Source organism: Cyprinus carpio, chromosome A5, assembly GCF_018340385.1.
Source record: "Cyprinus carpio isolate SPL01 chromosome A5, ASM1834038v1, whole genome shotgun sequence".
Classification (NCBI taxonomy): domain Eukaryota; kingdom Metazoa; phylum Chordata; class Actinopteri; order Cypriniformes; family Cyprinidae; genus Cyprinus; species Cyprinus carpio.
Genome location: NC_056576.1, coordinates 31722428 through 31740884, shown reverse-complemented (window position 1 = coordinate 31740884; position 18457 = coordinate 31722428). Strand labels below are relative to the sequence as shown.

The following is an 18457-nucleotide window of genomic DNA, read 5'->3' as shown; positions in this document are numbered from 1 at the left end:
GTACACAATTGTGGTGTAAAATGAGAAGAACATGATACTGGTTCCCGTCCATGTAAAATGAGGACATTATGGGATCTCTGTGGAATTGCTTGCTAGTTGCTAGAGTGTTCTGGGTGTTTGATTTCTGGCCCAAGTGAAAATAAACCCCTCACCCAATTCTCTGTGGCCTCTATGGGAATGACACTGTCACTGAAATGCATGAGTGACTCCCATCAGTTATTATTGTTGTTCTCTGTGTTTACAGAATAACAGGAGTCCCTCTTAAAGTCCCAATGGGTGACAGAGATAACCATACAAACGCAAACTAGAAAAAACACTACCATTCAAATGTTTGGGGTCAACAGTTTTTTTTTTAATTGTTTAATTGTTTCATGCTGATGTTTTATCAAAGAATTCTGAAAGTATCAGTTTCCACCAAAATATTGATAACTATAAGCAAATAATAACTGTGATAATAAGAAAAATCCTTGAGTATAAAATCAGCATATTACAATGATTTCTGAAGGATCGTGTGACACTGAAGACTGGTGTAATGACTCCTGAAAATGTAGCTTTACCATCACAACAATAAAGTACATTTTAAATTATATTAAAATAGAAAAGAAAAAAAAAGTTTTTGTTTAACTGCAATATGTAAAACATTTTCGTCGTTGTTATAACATTTGTGTTATTGTCAGTTATTTGTGACCACACTAATATTAGTGACCAAAGATATTAGCACATCTCTCTTGAACAAGCCAGATGGTTTGAGGTATTGATTACTGTATTTCCATTGTTCCAACGGTACTAGACAAGTTGCACACATACTCTTTTTTTTTTTTTTTCACCAGCTGACACCTGCTGATAGCTCCTCTCTGTCGGACTTCAGCAGTGAACCAGCGCTCTACTTCTAAACCTTCCAGACGTCTGGAAAATAGGGGACCAACCATTGCCTGCCTACCAGCACCAGCCTGGATGCAAAGAAACAACGTTCAGAACAATGGAACCAGTAGCAACCAGCACGTAAACTTACATTCTGTATTCCATGTCTGTGCGCCATCATCTTCAACAGCAGGACTGTCCTCATTGCTGGTCCACGCAGCAGATGTATCACTCACATCCGGAAGTGACCTCCTGTCGCCACCAATTGTGATTGTGATGGACTCTGTTAACATGGAAAATGGCTCAAATAGCCATTCCGCTCTTGAATTTCACTCTTCCATCACATACTTGCTCTTTGTATGTAATCCTCACCTCATGAAAGTGACCAAATTTCTAAAAGAGAGAAAGATGAAAGACTGTCCTTTAAATAGAGAAGGAAACTTGAGTGGGTGTAATGGGACTCCAGGAAGAGGACAATAAGAGGGTGAAGCAACAAAAAATGAAATGAGTGACTTGTTTATGTATGACTGGTAAAAGAGTGCCACAATCCTTGTTCTTTGTGATGTTTTTGTATGTGCATGTGTAGGTCTGTATTGACATGACTCCCAAACTATAGAAGTCCTCCACTTTAGTTTCATTTGTATGCCTGTGTTTCGTTCAAGGTAGTCATTTTTGATGCACAGACTGATATATACTATACAGCCGAAATACTAACAATATGTTAGTGTTGACTTATTGATTCTAGATCGGTTTTATAGAGCAACTCTTAATTGGTGAGCTGGTAAGCTCATTCATTTTCACTTTGCTTTTTCATGGTAATAGAATTTATTAACCACTCAACATTTTAATCATAATTTTGATCACCCATGCAAACATAAATGCAGTGAAGACATGCCAAGGTTACATTTCACCCCAAAAAAGAAAAAAGAAAATATATTTTGCATAAATAAAATTAAGGCTGTTTTTAGAATCACCATTGTAACATTTTTGTTATGACATTTAAACGTTTCCTTCCTACGTTCTCATTTTTATAATACATGTGAGTTTTTTTCCCCCCATTATTATCATAATCTAGTGTTTTACACACACAAAAAAACATACTACGGTACATAATTGAAATACAGTTTTTATTGTATTATTAAATAATTTTTCACATGATGGTAATGATAATTTCTGTGGAATGGGTTATTCCTAATTATTCGCCCTCTAATACTGTTTAAGAAAAATATAATACATTATATTTATTTATTTATTTATTCCTTTGCATTTGGAGTGAAATATGACATTGAAGTGGTCTTGACTGAGATTTATGCTGTGCGAAATTTCAGTTGCATTGACCTAAATTTATTTTAGTATGTCAGTTTAAGCAGTTTGTCAATAACATAAGTTTATATAATTTTGTTTTTTGGACTGGACATTCTTACAGTACGAATGGGGAGCGGTCAGTTTTAGTTATGAAGGAAACATTATTTTGTGGGTTTGTGAGTGAGCACGCTGTATGCATGGGCCGTGTGTGTGTGTGTACGCACAACATGAAGACTACATACACACAATGCCAACTGACTTGAGTGTGTCAGATCTGTTAAATGGCTTCGGTGTATCTGCTCACGTATCTCCACAGCCTCTCCGACCAGTATTGATGTATAGTTTGTACACTCCAGATTGAAGTTTTCATAATTTATTTCATGCATCTTTTATCACTTTTCCATATTTTTAGTCACAGGGCAAATAGTAGCACTGGTGTGCTTTGGGATAGTTTATATATATATATATATATATATATATATATATATATATATATATATATATTATATATATATATATATATATATAGGACATCATGTACAAAGTTACATGAGTGTTGTTAGGACAGCTTAAATCTTAGTCCTGTGCTTTTGTATTCAATCATTTGCACTGTTTTGTTTTTGCTTTATTTTGCACCATACACAGCTCTTGGTTGGAATAATGGCTTTTAGGAATTACTTTCATATTGTAATTTATTTCACAAAAATTAATGTGTCCATTGAGAGCATAACATTGACTTAAAGCACCAGCTTATCAGCTCAAAACTGCTGATCAACATTTTCTGCCCATTTTCTTTAAGACACTGGCTTTGTTCACACTGTACACAATTCCGATTTGGCTTTCTTATTCAGTCTCTTGGATCCATTTGTTCAAACAGTGTAGACAATATCGGTTATATCTACATCAGTTGCCATAAACTTCACCACTGACATCTGCTTGTGGATGTCAGGAGTTGATTGTTCTTATTCTGAAAGTAATGAATTTGGATCCAGTTCAAACAGTGTAGTCTGTATCTGGTATATTTTCATCAGTTGCCACAGATATAACCACTGGTGTCAGCTTGTGGATGTCAGGTTTTGATTGTTCTTTTAATAAAAATCTTACTTTAAATGTTGTCCCCCCCCAGTAAGAATATCTTACTGACAGTTTGTATTTTGAGTCTTTTTTTGAATGGTAGTGTATTTGTGTGTATGGGGTGGTGTGAGGGGGGGACACTTTTTTTCTGCCTGTCTGAACAAAGCCTTTGAACCTGTGTTTTTTTTATATATATCACATAATTAAGGGCAATTTTTATTTAAGAGAATGTTAAATTTCACCAAGTGTTAGAATTCAGCCAAGTCTTACTGTACATTCTAGTTCAGTATATCACTCTAGCACTCGGCTTATCCCAGTCTACAGCAGATCCTCCAGATATTCTTTACAAACATTAAATATTCTTGAGGGATGTATATTAGACATTCAGAGGGTTGGGAACTTTTTGTGTCTTACAAAATGTAATGCCACTTCAAGTGCTTCATTAGTTCCTGTAACTCTAGTCAAGCTGCTCATTGCTCTGGTGGTTAATGTACTGTACGTATGTCAAAACATTTCCTCATCCTTTCTGTTTCTTCATCAAGAGTATATTAAATGTACAATTTGGTTTTGATGAATTTAGAGGGGAAAAAATGTCAAACAAGGAAATGTTCAATAAACAACTGAAAGCTATGAATCGTTCACAGTTTATCTTGGGGATAATATTTGCATACAGAAATTCCCCATAAAAACTAAAAAAAAATAAAAATACATCACAACTTTATTAAAACATTACATTTAAATAAAAGCATTATATTAAACACTAATCAGTATCAAAACATTACAAACATTTACATTACATACAGAACTTCCAAATAGGAATGAGTTGTGTGGTGATTACAAGATGTGATGCTTGTAAAGATAAAAGAAGTGAGAGAGGAGATTATTGGAATATAGTCATAGATAGATAGATGGAACATTCTGCATTATTCAATGATCATTGCTGCTTCTTGGTTCAGTGGCTTTGGTCAGATTCCCCGTTTCCTTCTTCAGAACACTCAAAAGTGTCTGAGAGCTTTCAAGAATCTGAGACAGACAGAGGAGAGGTTTAGTCAAACCATAATGACACCGATAAAAAAAAAAAAGACACTGAGGTTCAGCAAAGTTAGCCATAAAAATTCAATTTAAACATAACAAAACCAACAAAACTTAAAAATAAAAAAAAATAAGAGGATATGGAACAGCCAACAAAGTAAAATGACCCCAAATGTAACTTTGGCGCACTCTCTTCGTTTTATAACAGGACCATTATCACTTCTATTCATTTTACAATTCTGCTACTAGGCTTTTATTTAGACTAAAAACCTCTTTCATTCAGGTGAGGAAGCTGACGTTTTGAGTGGCATTTGCACATCCTGTCATGCCAGTGACAATATGCTACTGCGATATAAATGCATCAGTATTAAGTTTAGCAATTAATCAATTGACTGATCGTTAATTTAAACGACAATCATTCATGGGAATGATCGAATATTGACATCCCTAGTACACACTGCAAATTTTCAGTAGTGACAACTACATTTAAATATGGGAGTGAATCCCTAAATGATCATTTTGTGTGTGAGAGAGAACTCACTTTTGAAATTTCGATGACTGACATGCTTAGCTATCTCATGTGTTTGGTACTTCCTATTTTTGACAAAAGTAATAACATAACATCAACCAAAGACTTATGTTTGCTGATTTCACACCGTCGTGATCTGTTTATGTTTAGAACAGGGGTGTCCAATCCTGCTTTTGGAGGGCCACTGTGATGTACAGTTTAGCTCCAACCCTAATGAAACACACCTGAACACACTTACCAGGCATACTAGAAACTTCCAGGCGGGTGAACTGAGGCAAGCTGGAGCTAAACTCTGCAGGACAGTGGCCCTCTAGGACCAAGTTTGGACTCCTCTGATTTAGAAGGATTGCCATGTCCACTTATTATAAGCAACACTTATTAAGCATCTTTGGACTTGTTTAGGCTTGACTCATAAAGCGCTCCATATTATGGAGACAAAGTAGGCAGGTGCAGGTTGTGATAATTTGATATGCAGCTTATTTCCAAGATAACGCGCTTGGATTTAATTTTTATTATGGGCTTGATCTTATTTGCATTTTTATTGCAAGATCTGGTAACACTGAATCAAGACATACCTCCTTCCCTGTGTGTGGTTGTCGCTACCATAAATTACTGAACTGTGTTTGTACAGAACAGGATTAAGCACTAAAAGGTAAATTGACTCATCATGCTTAGCAAGCTAACATTAGTTTTGTGTTAATTTTAAGTAACTCGGTTAATTAACGTTAAAAATGTTATATAAGTTTCATTTAAGATATATGGTTGTGAAAAAGCATTTTTTTTAATATATAATATTCAAATCCTCTCCCACTTTGAAGTTCTCACCTGTGCAACATTAATAAAGCTAGTTGTTGGTATTTCTGCTCCCTTCCAGTGAGGAGAATATGAAATATTAAAAACAGGTTGACCGTGTCCTTACCTTCATGTACGCAGCCTCTGTCTCCGCGATGGTGCGATCAAAGTCAGCACGGGCAGCAAGGCGGCGTGCCAGGCTCTCATTTACGTGACTCAGCTTCTCTGTCAGCACATGGATATCATGCTGCAGACGAGTTTTCTCAGCTTCCTCCTGCTGGATCAGCCGGTTCAGCTCTTCTCTTTTAGAACACAGTTCCTCTATGCCTGAGAAAGACAAGGAGGATGAAATGGGACACTTCCTAAAATAAATTAAAAGGCAGCTTCAGGCACATGCTGAAAATATGTTTCAGTAGTGTTTTCCTTGTTTCTTTACATTCATTTTTATGATAGCTGAAAGGGAGTGTCAGCAGTTCCTCCTACTAATTATGTAAGCAATAATGTGCAGAACTTTATCAAACACTGATTCAAGCAGTCAGGTCACTCTATGTGAATTCTAATGCATCACACCATGTTCAATGAACATGAAACAAAAAATGAATTGGTGGACTGGCCATCTGTCAAAGTGTTTCCCCAACTTACCCTACAGTGTGTGTGTGTGTGTGTGTGCACCTGTGAAAAGTACAGCATTTATTCAAAATATAATTGTAACAATATACACTCCACAATACACACTCAGCATTTTATTCAGCAAGGATATGTTAAATTGATTAAAAAAAAAGATAGTAAAAACTTATATTGTTACAAAATACTTAGCCTATGTTTTGAAAAAATGCTGTTCTTTTGAACTTTTATTCATCAACAAATCCTCAAAAACATATCATAGGTTCAAAAAAATAAATACATTTAATTAAATTAAGCGGCATAACTGTTTCCAACACTGATAAAAAAAATCACCATATCAGAATGATTTCTGAAGTATTTCTGAAAATTCTGCTTTGCCTCCACAATGATAAATTATATTTTAACGTATAAAAAAGAAAGTTTTAAAATAATATTATAGTTTTTTTGCTGTATTTTTGTAATAATAATAATAAATATAGCTTTCGTGAGCATGAGTCTTTATTAAAATAATGTACTAAGACAAAAAAAAAAAACTTTTTTTGCGAATTGAGATGAATTCATTTTAAACATTTAAACTAGAACAGATACAAAACAGATTTCATGTTCATAGTTATTGTGATGAACTAACTTACACATGTGGTTACTCTGCTGGGAACCTATGTCAACTCTGAAAGAGAACTGACTTCTGATCTGACTTATTTAATTCAATGACACTGACATACACGTGTCCAAATTCTTCTTGAAACCACTGAATGTCATTTAATGAATTCGTTGCGTTTCTCCAGAAACTTTAAAGGACATCATATTGACGTCTCTTACGAAAACACACATCTTCTTTGCAATCAATAGGTTATTAAAGCTGTTCTTTTCTAGTTCTTTCAGGAAAAGAAGAAAGGCAAAGGTTGATAAGTGTCACACTAGTCTTCTAATCACTTCAAAGCTTGTATAATGACTACAAATGTCAACGTAGACTAGCAGCATTCACGTTTCTTCTACCCATGACAAGTACATGCAACTAGAAGAAAAAATTATCAAAAAGAAAATCTATGTTCCCCCTGACACCAAAATTATACGTTTTGGTCGTGTCTACTTACACTTGACAAGCTCATTGTTGTAGGTTTGCAGTGCAGCTCCTTGCTGGGTCATTCTGATTAGCAGGCTAGCTCGCTAACTACAACGAAAAGCCTGCCTGCACTGGTTTAATCACAAAAAGCGTTTCATGCAGCGTAGCAGTGAAGTTTGTTAGCTTGTTGCACCTTCTGAGTCAGATTAATGCTTTAATTAGCAAGCCACGAATTTACCGGGCTTAAAATCGTACACATCTGCGAGGAGAGTAACTTTAAAGAACACATTCCAGAAGTAGTTAAGTCAAGTCTCCCTCCTGTATCCATGGGAACGTTCAAGAAGCGTCACCACGGCTGTTTCCGTTAGACTTTTATTTTTTAAAATTTAGGATAGAGTTGTATATAAAAAAGTTTTCATTACTAAAAAAAACCTAAAAAAAAAAAAAAAAAAAAAAAGCAAGAGGATCAATAAAGCACGGAACAGTTGATATACAAATGCCGTTATGTAGAACAGAAATCAAAACCATTATTAAGGGACATACCAAAAAAAAAAAAAAAAAAAAGGCATAAGTAGGCATAAGTGGGAATCCAAAGGAAGGAAATATAATTGCACGTCTTAGAATAGGTCATGCTGGTTTAAATTTTAAATTACAGAGAATAGGAAAACACCCCACTGGTCTTTGCAACCACTGCAACATACAAGAGACAGTAAACATATTTTATTATATTGTAAAAAGGTATGAAGAAGAAGGAAGGGAGTTAGAAACACAAATTGGAAAACAGAACATGACAGTGGAAAATCTGCTAGGAAAAATGTCTAGGGAAATACATAGTCTCCTAATGTATTATTTAAAAAAATACTGGGATAAGTGAAAGAATTTAATAGAAATATATAGGTTATTAATTTATTTTTATTGTTTACTTCCTTTCCTTCAAGCTACTGCCCACACTCCAGTCCAGTAGGTGGCGGTAAAAACAACAATAATACCTAAAGCCAAACAACAATAAAATAAAAAGAAGAAGAAGATGAGGAGGATCTTTTGAATGGCTTCGGTAATATGATTTTGGATAAAAACAGTCACGGAGTAAAATGAATATCCACGTATGATAACTGCACAGAATATTATACTTTTCACCCAGGGTATATGAGTATTGTTTACAACCTGAGCCTCGGTGCATCTCCGATGAACGAGGTGCAGTCAGTGCCACAGGGGCTGTCAGCTGCCTGGGACACAGTGACGTCTGCACTGGTAAGTGTACACATACAGTGTAACTAGACTGTAAAAAGGATGCTGATATCGCTTCTAAGCTAAATCCAGCTTCTGATGTTAGCTACATTAACAAGACATGTACCTTGGTACTCGTACATGGTTATAGCATTGTTGAAGTACCCTTTGAGTGCCAAAAGCTGAAACCCAACCATGACTCTTTAGGTGTCTCCATTGCCACCAAATGTTTCGACTGATGAGGTTCTCTCTGAAGCCTTGACGCTGCTGGGTGTACATGGACTGGGACAGTATGTGGAGGGTTGGCTGCTGGAGACTCTGCAGGTGCGTTTGACTACTTTTGTTGCTCCAGAGTTCTGGACGGGGCTCAAGCAGCCTGAGGGGGAGTCACAGGAGAGGGACAGGGCAAAGGCTTTACTGGCAGCCTTCAGAAACCTTCTCCAAGAGCTGCAACCTTTCCTTGGTATGTCACAACTCGATGGCAAATATTTTATTAACAGGTTAATTAAAATACTAACATAGCGTACATGTATTTGAAAAACAGATTTTAGACAGGTATAAGGTTTGCTTATTGTTGCAGTTGTGTTATAATTATAGCTGACTTAATAGCTTATTTAATTAGGGGAAAAAATATATATATATATATACTAGTGTACACTGAACTGTACATTTTTCAATAAAAAATGTACATTGATTGAGAGGGAAAAAAAATAAATATGATTTCAGTTTATGTATCCTGATTCTGTGTGTGTTTTTTTATTATTAAGATATATTGTTTTAATATATAAATATATAATAATATCAATATTAATAAATAACAACAACTGAAATAATTTTAAGTCATCCTGTGAACACCATAGAAGTTTGTAGAGTCCTCCTAGTTGGCCCCTCAGGTCTTAAAATGTCTTAATTCACTCTTCCACAAATTAAGGCCTTAAAATGTCTTAAATTAGAGCTGTCTTAAATTCATAAAGTCATGGCATTAAATGTTGCATGCACCACAATATATATATATATATATATATATATATATATATATATATATATATATATATATATATATATATATATATATATATATATATTATTATTTATTTATTATTATTATTTTTTTTCTTAGTATTTGTATCCTGTTTTCCAGAACAAAGATCGAAACATTCTTAAATCAAGATACATTTACTTGAGTTGCAAAATGAAGATATGAAGGCTGAGAAACAGAACAAAATTAAGTGAGTTTATGCTTAAAACTATAAAAAATATGTATCTGTCAGTGGGGTATGAAAACTTCAAATCAAAAACTTTATTAATTGAAAACAAGCAAATCTATCTTGGTTTATGAATTTTTAAGCATTTAAACTGGAAAACAAGACAAAAATACAGAAGAAGAAAGTAAAGAACATTACTTTTTTGCATTGTGATCAGAGGGTACAGTAAAGGTTATTTCCATTTTGTAGTATTTGCGAGCAGAGCTATTCAAGCTTTGAGCTATTTATTTTTGTAAAATGAATTTAAAAAGAATGGAGATCTGTAGGAAGTTTTATTTTCAAACTTTTAAGTGTTGCTAAAACAACTTGTGTTTTTCCTGGACATTTAGAGATTGTGTTCCCTTCAATTTTGTTTCCTTAAATTTTCAATTCCCATAATGTGAAATCTAAAAAGTTTTGATGTCTTAATGTATTTATTTATAATTTAGATTTTTAGGGGGCCTGATTTTTCTTTGTGAGATTGATACCGTCTGTTGTTTCTTGAGTCTACTGTGTTATTCTTTCTTTCCCTTTTTTATTTTTCGGTGGTCTTGAGAGACTGGGCTCATGGCAGGATGAGAGCTGTGGGGGTTTGTCTGGTTCAGGAGCCCATGGTCTGACTGAGAGAGCTTTCTCTGTCATTCGTGCCATTCTACTGTTCTCTCCTCCACCTGTGCTGCACGAGCGTGTGTTGGAGTTTTACAGCCGCACATTCTCCGTACACATGAGTCAGGCAGGGGAAGCTGTGGAGGCGGAGGAGGGCACAGCGGAACACGATGAAGGTGGTTTGTGCCCAGGCTGTGCCACCCTCCCTCACCTGTGTTGGTGTCTAGAAGCTCTAGAGCAGCTTCAAGATCTCAGCCACATACTGTGAGTTCAAAAGAAGCACCGTTCTGATAATTCTACAGATGTTGCCCTTTCCTTTGTTGTTTGGTCATTACTTACATAATGTTGCTGTGGTGTAAGAGTTATGTATGTCTGTGGAAGTCAAATTGTGTCAATGTTTGGAATGGAATCCTAGCATGCTGCGTATTACACAGGACATGCTGTTTACTGCTTACTAGCTTTTTAAAATAGATTGTAACATCATGCAGTATTCACATTTGACACCTTTAAAGAGATGTCCAGCAAGAGAAGCTATTACTGCATAACAATAACATTTGGAAGAATATCAGATGCATCAGTGAAAATTATTTTTACAAAAAAATGTTGTCATTACGTATCCACAGGAGAACTATTTATCAAATCTAGTATCCATTATACAAATGTGTCCTACAAAAAGGTATCATACAAGAAGTAGTAAATACAAAAAATTCACTTGATTACCAAAAATGTATCAAATATTACATGATATTTATCAGTGTGATATAATTTTCTTGTTTATATTAATCAAAATTCCATGAAAAAGGAGAAGATGATTAAGATATCAACAAAAATAAACATCTGAGAGAAAAGTTTTTCTTTCTCTTTCTTTGTATTTTTTTATTGTAAACTCTTATGACATGTTATCACAGTCTGATCAAATGAGTCAAGAGATGCTACAGAAGGTCAAGTTGAGCTCACTGCATTTTTTACATTATTCAACTCATACAGAAAATTTGCATATCATGTGATATACACTTCACTTTGTTGGAGAGGTATATTGTTAGGGTATATAATGCCTTCATTAATGTCTTTTGTGATTTCAGCTCCAGACTACAGCTGTTGGAACGTGTGAGCTCGGAGGCTGTGACCAGCATCCTGCACAAGCTGATAGAGCAGAGGATGGAGCAGCGCTGCAGGGGAGAATACGAGAGCTCTTTTCTCACAGACTTCAATGATGTACACACCTTTCATCCTATTACATAGCAGAATACATTATTTAATTTTATATGATGCCTTAGAATGTTGATGCTTATAATTATGCACAAGGATTAAGAAACAGTAAGTCAAAAGCATCATAGTTGCACTTCATTTTAATTTATGTACATATAAAGTGTTCTTATAGTAATTAACCAAGAAAGTACTGAGTTATATAAGGTGACTAGTTTAAGCTGAAGTAAGCTTCAAGGTTAGGGTCAGGCCTATTACTTAGTTGTTACCCAATTATTGTAATAACTACTGTAAGTACATAATACAGGTCCTTCTCAAAAAATTAGCATATTGTGAAAAAGTTCATTATTTTCCATAATGTAATGATAAAAATTAAACTTTCATTTATTTTAGATTCATTGCACACCAACTGAAATATTTCAGGTCTTTTATTGTTTTAATACTGATGATTTTGGCATACAGCTCATGAAAACCCAAAATTCCCTATCTCAAAAAATTAGCATATTTCATCCGACCAATAAAAGAAAAGTGTTTTTTTATACAAAAAAAGTCAGCCTTCAAATAATTATGTTCAGTTATGCACTCAATACTTGGTCGGGAATCCTTTTGCAGAAATGACTGCTTCAATGCGGCGTGGCATGGAGGCAATCAGCCTGTGGCACTGCTGAGGTGTTATGGAGGCCCAGGATGCTTCGACAGCGGCCTTAAGCTCATCCAGAGTGTTGGGTCTTGCATCTCTCAACTTTCTCTTCACAATATCCCACAGATTCTCTATGGGGCTCAGGTCAGGAGAGTTGGCAGGCCAATTGAGCACAGTAATACCATGCTCAGTTAACCATTTACCAGTGGTTTTTGGCACTGTGAGCAGGTGCCAGGTCGTGCTGAAAAACGAAATCTTCATCTCCATAAAGCTTTTCAGCAGATGGAAGCATGAAGTGCTCCAAAATCTCCCGATAGCTAGCTGCATTGACCCTGCCCTTGATAAAAACACAGTGGACCAAACACCAGCAGCTGACATGGCACCCCAGACCATCACTGACTGTGGGTACTTGACACTGGACTTCAGGCATTTTGGCATTTCCTTCTCCCCAGTCTTCCTCCAGACTCTGGCACCTTGATTTCCGAATGACATGCAAAATTTGCTTTCATCCGATCAGAAAAAGTACTTTGGACCACTGAGCAACAGTCCAGTGCTGCTTCTCTGTAGCCCAGGTCAGGCGCTTCTGCCGCTGTTTCTGGTTCAAAAGCACACGCCTGTGCACGGTGGCTCTGGATGTTTCTACTCCAGACTCAGTCCACTGCTTCCGCAGGTCCCCCAACGTCTGGAATCGGTCCTTCTCCACAATCTTCCTCAGGGTCCGGTCACCTCTTCTCGTTGTGCAGCGTTTTTTGCCACACTTTTTCCTTCCCACAGACTTCCCACTGAGGTGCCTTGATACAACACTCTGGGAACAGCCTATTCGTTCAGAAATTTCTTTCTGTGTCTTACCCTCTCGCTAGAGGGTGTCAATGATGGCCTTCTGGACAGCAGTCAGGTCGGCAGTCTTACCCATGATTGCGGTTTTGAGTAATGAACCAGGCTGGGAGTTTTTAAAAGCCTCAGGAATCTTTTGCAGGTGTTTAGAGTTAATTAGTTGATTCAGATGATTAGGTTAATAGCTCGTTTAGAGAACCTTTTCATGATATGCTAATTTTTTGAGATAGGAATTTTGGCGTTTTCATGAGCTGTATGCCAAAATCATCAGTATTAAAACAATAAAAACAACTGAAATATTTCAGTTGGTGTGCAATGAATCTAAAATATATGAAAGTTTAATTTTTATCATTACATTATGGAAAATAATGAACTTTTTCACAATATGCTAATTTTTTGAGAAGGACCTGTATATGAATGTAAAATAAAGTGCTACCACAATCATAATGTAAATTGATTAAATGTTCTTAGTCATTGGTTTTCATTTCTGAACATAAGCAAGCTTTTTAGCTTATTGGCTTCACGAATATGATGGATTTGTTTTTGTTTTTACATTTTAATACTCAAGCTTAAAGGGTCTATTTAAAGTAATGTTAATTAAGAAATTGTGTTAAGTCTTATTGACGCTCTGCGTTTCCAGTGGTTGGGGCAGGTTTTGGGATGGCTGAGCAGGGTGTTTGCCAGTAAGGTGGAAGAGGTGGGCAACGATGTCACCCCTTCAGATGGCACAACAGGTCAGCCAGCCAATGCTCTCCTCCAGCGCTGGCACTGTCACATGCACCAGTTCTTCTGCCGTATCTATGTTAACATGAGGATCGAGGAGCTTTTCAGCATCATACGAGGTGAGAACTCCATTGATGTAGCATACTACCTGTAATCTCATCTTGGTTGTTTCATTGGAAATAATTTTTTTTCTGCTTAATTGTTGCAGATTTTCCAGAGTCTATTCCTGCCATTGAGGATCTTAAGTTCTGTCTGGAACGGACCAATCAGAGACAACAGCTTCTTGCTTCCCTCAAATCAGCCTTTGAAACACGACTGCTGCATCCAGGTCAGTGATTCAGTCCGTTTTCACAACTGCTAAATACTTGTGTGAAAATTTGACATTCATCATGGTTTTTTTTTCCCACTTCAGGAGTCCACACATCTGACATTATCACTGTTTACATCTCTGCCATTAAAGCTCTAAGAGAGCTTGACCCCTCTATGGTGATCTTGCAAGTGGCCTGTCAACCCATTCGGAAATATCTCAGGTTTGTCAATTGCACTGGGGACGTGTGTTTCAAGATTTTTTGTAAACCAGTTCCATTTCTGAAGTAGTCAATCCTTTGTTGTAATGTTGGGAATTACAGAACACGTGAGGACACTGTGCGTCAGATAGTGGGCAGTCTGACGGGTGACACAGAGGGTTGTACTGATCTAGCCAATGAGCTCTCTCGAGCTGACCCTGTTACCTTGGAGACACAGGATAGTGAAGATGAGGGGAGTGATCCAGAGGACTGGACCCCAGATCCCACTGATGCTCTTACAGGTTAATGTTTTTTATTTTTGTTGAAACTCAATACATTTTTTTCAGGATGTACCAGCCACTGGTATGTGTGCAGAATACATTCAATACAGTCTGCAGTCACAGAAATTTGGGTCCTAACAGGTAATCCACATTTCAGCTCTCTCTCATTGCCACTGTAGATAAAACCGGCTCTAAACGGCGCTCATCTGACATCATCAGTCTGCTGGTCAGCATTTACGGAAGTAAAGAGATCTTCATTAATGAGTACAAGACTGTACTGGCCGACCGACTTCTGCATCAGCTCAACTACAACACAGCCAGGTAACCCACCTTACACACTCAAACTTAGTCCAAAATAGTTAGCTTCAATAACAGCCTCTTTACAAAGAAAAAAAATACAAATACGTAGAAATTCAATACATAAATATTAATAACAAATAAAAGTAAAATAAATAAATTGAATTTTTCAAATATAATGAAATATATTTAAAATATTATTTTTAAATCTTATAATAAAGACCTTTTTTTCATTAAAGTTTAATTGACTGTTGATAAGCTCTCTTTTTATAGACTGCTTTTTTCAAATGTTAAGAAATGTGTGGAAATTGGATTTACTTTAAATGAGAAATAAAAGTAGTTGTTGTTGATGTTTAAATGTGGGTGTTCAAATTCCCAAGGAATGTAACGTATGAATGTACAAATGTATACCTTAAATGCACTGCAAGTCACATTAGATAAATATCTCGCAAATGCATAAATGTAAATTTATTCATCTGTGAGAAAATTGCAGATTTATTTTTACAACCTGGTTTCAGCCTAGCAAAAAGACTGGGGAAGAAGTTTTCAGTTCTAATAGTTTTCATAGTGTCATGATCTATAATTAAAGATCAAGAAAAATTAAAGGTAACACTTCAGTTTAGGGAATAATTCTCACTGTTAACTAATTGCTTATTAACACGCATATTACTAGAATATTGGCTTTTTATTAGTACTTGTAAAGCACATATTCTGCATGACCATATTCCATTAATCCTACCCAATGCCTAAACTTAACAACTTCCTTACTAACTATTAATAAGCAGTAATTAGGAATTTGTCTCAATAAGGCAAAAGTCGTAGTTAATAGTTAGTTAATAGTGAGAATTGGACCTTAAAATAAAGTGTGACCAAACTAAAATCATCATGACATGGCACTTTAAAGCAAACAAGAATAAGAAGTGATATTTGTTAACCATGTTAATAATGTATATAGTACCTCTGTGTTTATAGAGAGATTCGCAATGTAGAGCTGCTGAAACTGAGGTTTGGCGAGTCCCACATGCATTACTGTGAAGTGATGCTAAAGGTATGCTCTTCGCAGCTCCGGTCCACAAATTCACGTCTCTTGTTTATCATTCATCCTGTTATTATAATATGTGACTTTGAATTGATTTACTTGCATTATGTGTGCTATTTATATTGAATGTGTCTGTCTTTCTCTGCAGGATGTAGCAGACTCTCGGCGGATCAACACTAATATCCGTGAGGAAGAGAGTCGTCTTCCTGTAGAGGAGCAGTCTACTTTACCACTGTCTGCCATGATCATCTCATCTGAGTTCTGGCCCCAGCTGAAGGACGAGAAGATGGAACTGCCTTCAGTCATCTCTAAAGCCATGGAGGACTACACACACCGCTTTGAAAAACTCAAGGTACTCCCAGCGCAGTGTTTTGTTTTATGACCCAGATATTATGTTGCTGACCAAACACAGATTTCTGAATCATGCCAGTGATGATGCTCACCTGTTTTTTTTTTTCTTTATTCCAGTGTTCTGTTGAAAATGCATAAAGCCGTATCTTTTTTCTTTTTATTTTTTATTTTGTAGGCCATGAGGACTTTGAGATGGAAGCCTCACCTGGGTTCTGTTACGCTGGATGTGGAGCTGGAGGACAGAACCATCGCAAACCTCACAGTGACTCCTATCCATGCTGCCATCATTTTACACTTCCAGGAAAAAGGTATTGACAATTAGTCAAAAAATCTTTTTTTTTTTTCATCCTTATGTTGTACTTTCTTACTTGGAATACAAAGGTAACTTTACTTAACTAAATGCCTGCAGTTTTTCACATAAAGTGAAAACCAGCTCTGGCTGTCTAATTTCAAAAATTACAAAAAAGTACTAAAAAGGTAGTATGACATATCCAAAATGTTTTAATATAACCATACAGTAGTTTTGTATGAGGAACAGACTGAAAGTCATAATTCACTGAAATCTTTTTTAAAAAAAATCTTTTTGGTGAACAATGCATTCTTCTTCTTCTTCTTCTTCTTCTTCTTCTTCTTCTTCTTCTTCTTCTTATTTTTTACTTTTTATGCCTTTATGACACTTTGCTAATATCCATTGGCTTTTGGATTATTGCAGAAAATTAGCTCTGTGTTTATGATTCATCGTGCTAATCTTCACAAATTAATATAATTCTTAAGGTTTGAAACCTAAATGTAGTTGGCAGAAATAAAGAGCTAAACGTTTGCTATAAACAAACTACACCACAGTTGCATGGCTTCATTGCCACCATCACTAAGCTTCTGACAGCAGTATTTATTTTTTTTTTTTACATTTGCCCTGAAAGTCGGAGTTAAATAGTTTGCAAGTGATTATAAACACAAAAAGGTTGTGAAAGCGGACTGCTTGGTAGACAAGGCCCTGACAACCTCTGTAGTTTTATTTAGCCACTGGTTAGTAACCACCTTTTTCAAGACAAGTAAAGGCTAAACAAGTAAAATAAAAGGGGTATTACTGATGTATTTTAGTTCATAGAATAAAGCGTGAAAATATATTGATATTGTGTTAACCACAGACCTTATTTCCCTGTACTGGTCTCCAGGTTTTGACCTATAAAAATACACCTGCAGGACTCTTCATCATTATGAGCATGTGCACTACCTAGTGTTCCAATGAATGATACAGTCTTGATTATTTGTGTGCCTGAATTTCCATTACTAATTTTTTTTTTTTTTTTAGGCACATGGACATTGGAAGAGCTGAGTGGCGTTCTGGGTGTGCCGCAAGAGATGGTGCGCAGGAAGTTGGCGCTGTGGCAGCAGCAGGGTGTGCTGCGTGAAGAAGCTGGAGGTCGGTATACTGTGCAGGAGACGAGCTCTTGCAGAGAGAGATCTGACAGAAGTGTCATGCTCATAGAGAGTGATGAGGAGGGAGACTCCAACACCGCAACACAGTCTGAGCAGAGAGAAGAGAAGCTACAGGTTATTTATACTCTTACAACTCTTGTCATAGCACTGTAATGTAACACTGCTTAGGACCTTACTTGCCATATAATGCTAAGACAAATGCTTTTTCTTTATTTCTCAGCTGTTCTGGGCCTACATTCAGGCCATGCTGACTAACCTGGAGAGCATGACTTTGGAGAGGATCCACTCCATGCTGCGAATGTTTGTGGCCGCCGGGTCTGGGGTGACTGAGATGGATGTGAATGAGCTGCAGGCTTTCCTGCAGAAGAAAGTCAGAGCCCACCAGCTTATTGTGTCCACTGGTGTCTACAGACTACCCAAGACCACTCAATAGTCAGAAACGATTGAGTGGAGACCATAAAACAATCATGAACTTTTTCTCGTAATTTCTGTCAAAGGCACAAATTATTCTGGTTTGCTCATTGTGCAAAATAATAAAACAATGACATTTTTGTAATCTCATCTTGCTGTCTTTTTATTATGTAAATTAGAGTGCTGTGAAAATGTTTTTGCCACCATCCTGATTTCTTCTGTTTTTGTGTATATTTCATAATAAATAGTTTTAGATTTTCAAATAAAATGTGAAATAAAATATAAACAATCTGAGCCAACATATAGTTTTTATTAATTATTTTTATTGAAGCAAAAAAAAAAAAAAGTATCCAACGCTTATCACCCATGTGG

The 18457-nt window shown here is 36.1% G+C and overlaps 3 protein-coding genes across 4 annotated transcripts in view; 2 read left to right on the top strand and 1 right to left on the bottom strand.

Annotated features, from left to right (window-relative positions):
* The window catches only part of LOC109088488 (taperin-like), a 28094-nt gene extending 24224 nt beyond the window's left edge, over window positions 1-3870 (top strand). Inside the window, exon 4 of the mRNA XM_019102643.2 lies at window positions 831-3870. Coding sequence (XP_018958188.2) covers window positions 831-893 — 63 coding nt within the window. The 3' untranslated portion in view covers window positions 894-3870. The remainder of the gene's footprint in view (window positions 1-830) is intronic.
* A 73-nt stretch (window positions 3871-3943) lies between these two features.
* Window positions 3944-7624, bottom strand: LOC109088504 (Sjoegren syndrome nuclear autoantigen 1-like). The gene is made up of 3 exons (XM_019102665.2): window positions 7312-7624; window positions 5721-5920; window positions 3944-4263 (listed from the first exon to the last, which is right to left on the bottom strand). The coding sequence occupies exons 1-3, from the start codon at window positions 7361-7363 to the stop codon at window positions 4168-4170; spliced, it is 348 nt and encodes a 115-aa protein (XP_018958210.1). The 5' UTR covers window positions 7364-7624; the 3' UTR covers window positions 3944-4167.
* Window positions 7625-8284: 660 nt separating this feature from the next.
* LOC109088459 (anaphase-promoting complex subunit 2-like) lies at window positions 8285-18235 on the top strand. 2 transcript variants are annotated; one of them, XM_042756902.1, is made up of 15 exons: window positions 8285-8334; window positions 8422-8531; window positions 8715-8972; window positions 10299-10621; window positions 11440-11572; window positions 13678-13879; window positions 13969-14088; window positions 14173-14290; window positions 14390-14568; window positions 14727-14868; window positions 15817-15892; window positions 16032-16235; window positions 16410-16542; window positions 17547-17788; window positions 17895-18235. In XM_042756902.1, exons 2-15 carry the CDS (start codon window positions 8427-8429, stop codon window positions 18105-18107), a joined length of 2448 nt encoding a protein of 815 aa, XP_042612836.1. In that variant the 5' UTR covers window positions 8285-8334; window positions 8422-8426; the 3' UTR covers window positions 18108-18235. The 2 variants fall into 2 exon arrangements, with proteins under 2 accessions (XP_042612836.1, XP_042612835.1); XM_042756901.1 differs by having other exon boundaries at window positions 8286-8334; window positions 8715-8969; window positions 10296-10621.
* The last annotated feature ends 222 nt before the right edge of the window (window positions 18236-18457 follow it).

Coding starts and splice junctions, on each gene's coding strand:
- LOC109088504 (XM_019102665.2), bottom strand. CDS start 7,363: ATGACCCAGCAAGGAGCTGCACTGCAAACCTACAACAATGAGCTTGTC. Junction 5,921..7,311: donor CAACAATGAGCTTGTCAAGT/GTAAGTAGACAC, acceptor TGTCTTTCTCAG/GCATAGAGGAACTGTGTTCT. Junction 4,264..5,720: donor CAGAGGCTGCGTACATGAAG/GTAAGGACACGG, acceptor TGTCTGTCTCAG/ATTCTTGAAAGCTCTCAGAC.
- LOC109088459 (XM_042756902.1), top strand. CDS start 8,427: ATGAGTATTGTTTACAACCTGAGCCTCGGTGCATCTCCGATGAACGAG. Junction 8,973..10,298: donor AGCTGCAACCTTTCCTTGGT/ATGTCACAACTC, acceptor TTATTTTTCGGT/GGTCTTGAGAGACTGGGCTC. Junction 14,291..14,389: donor CCCATTCGGAAATATCTCAG/GTTTGTCAATTG, acceptor TGGGAATTACAG/AACACGTGAGGACACTGTGC.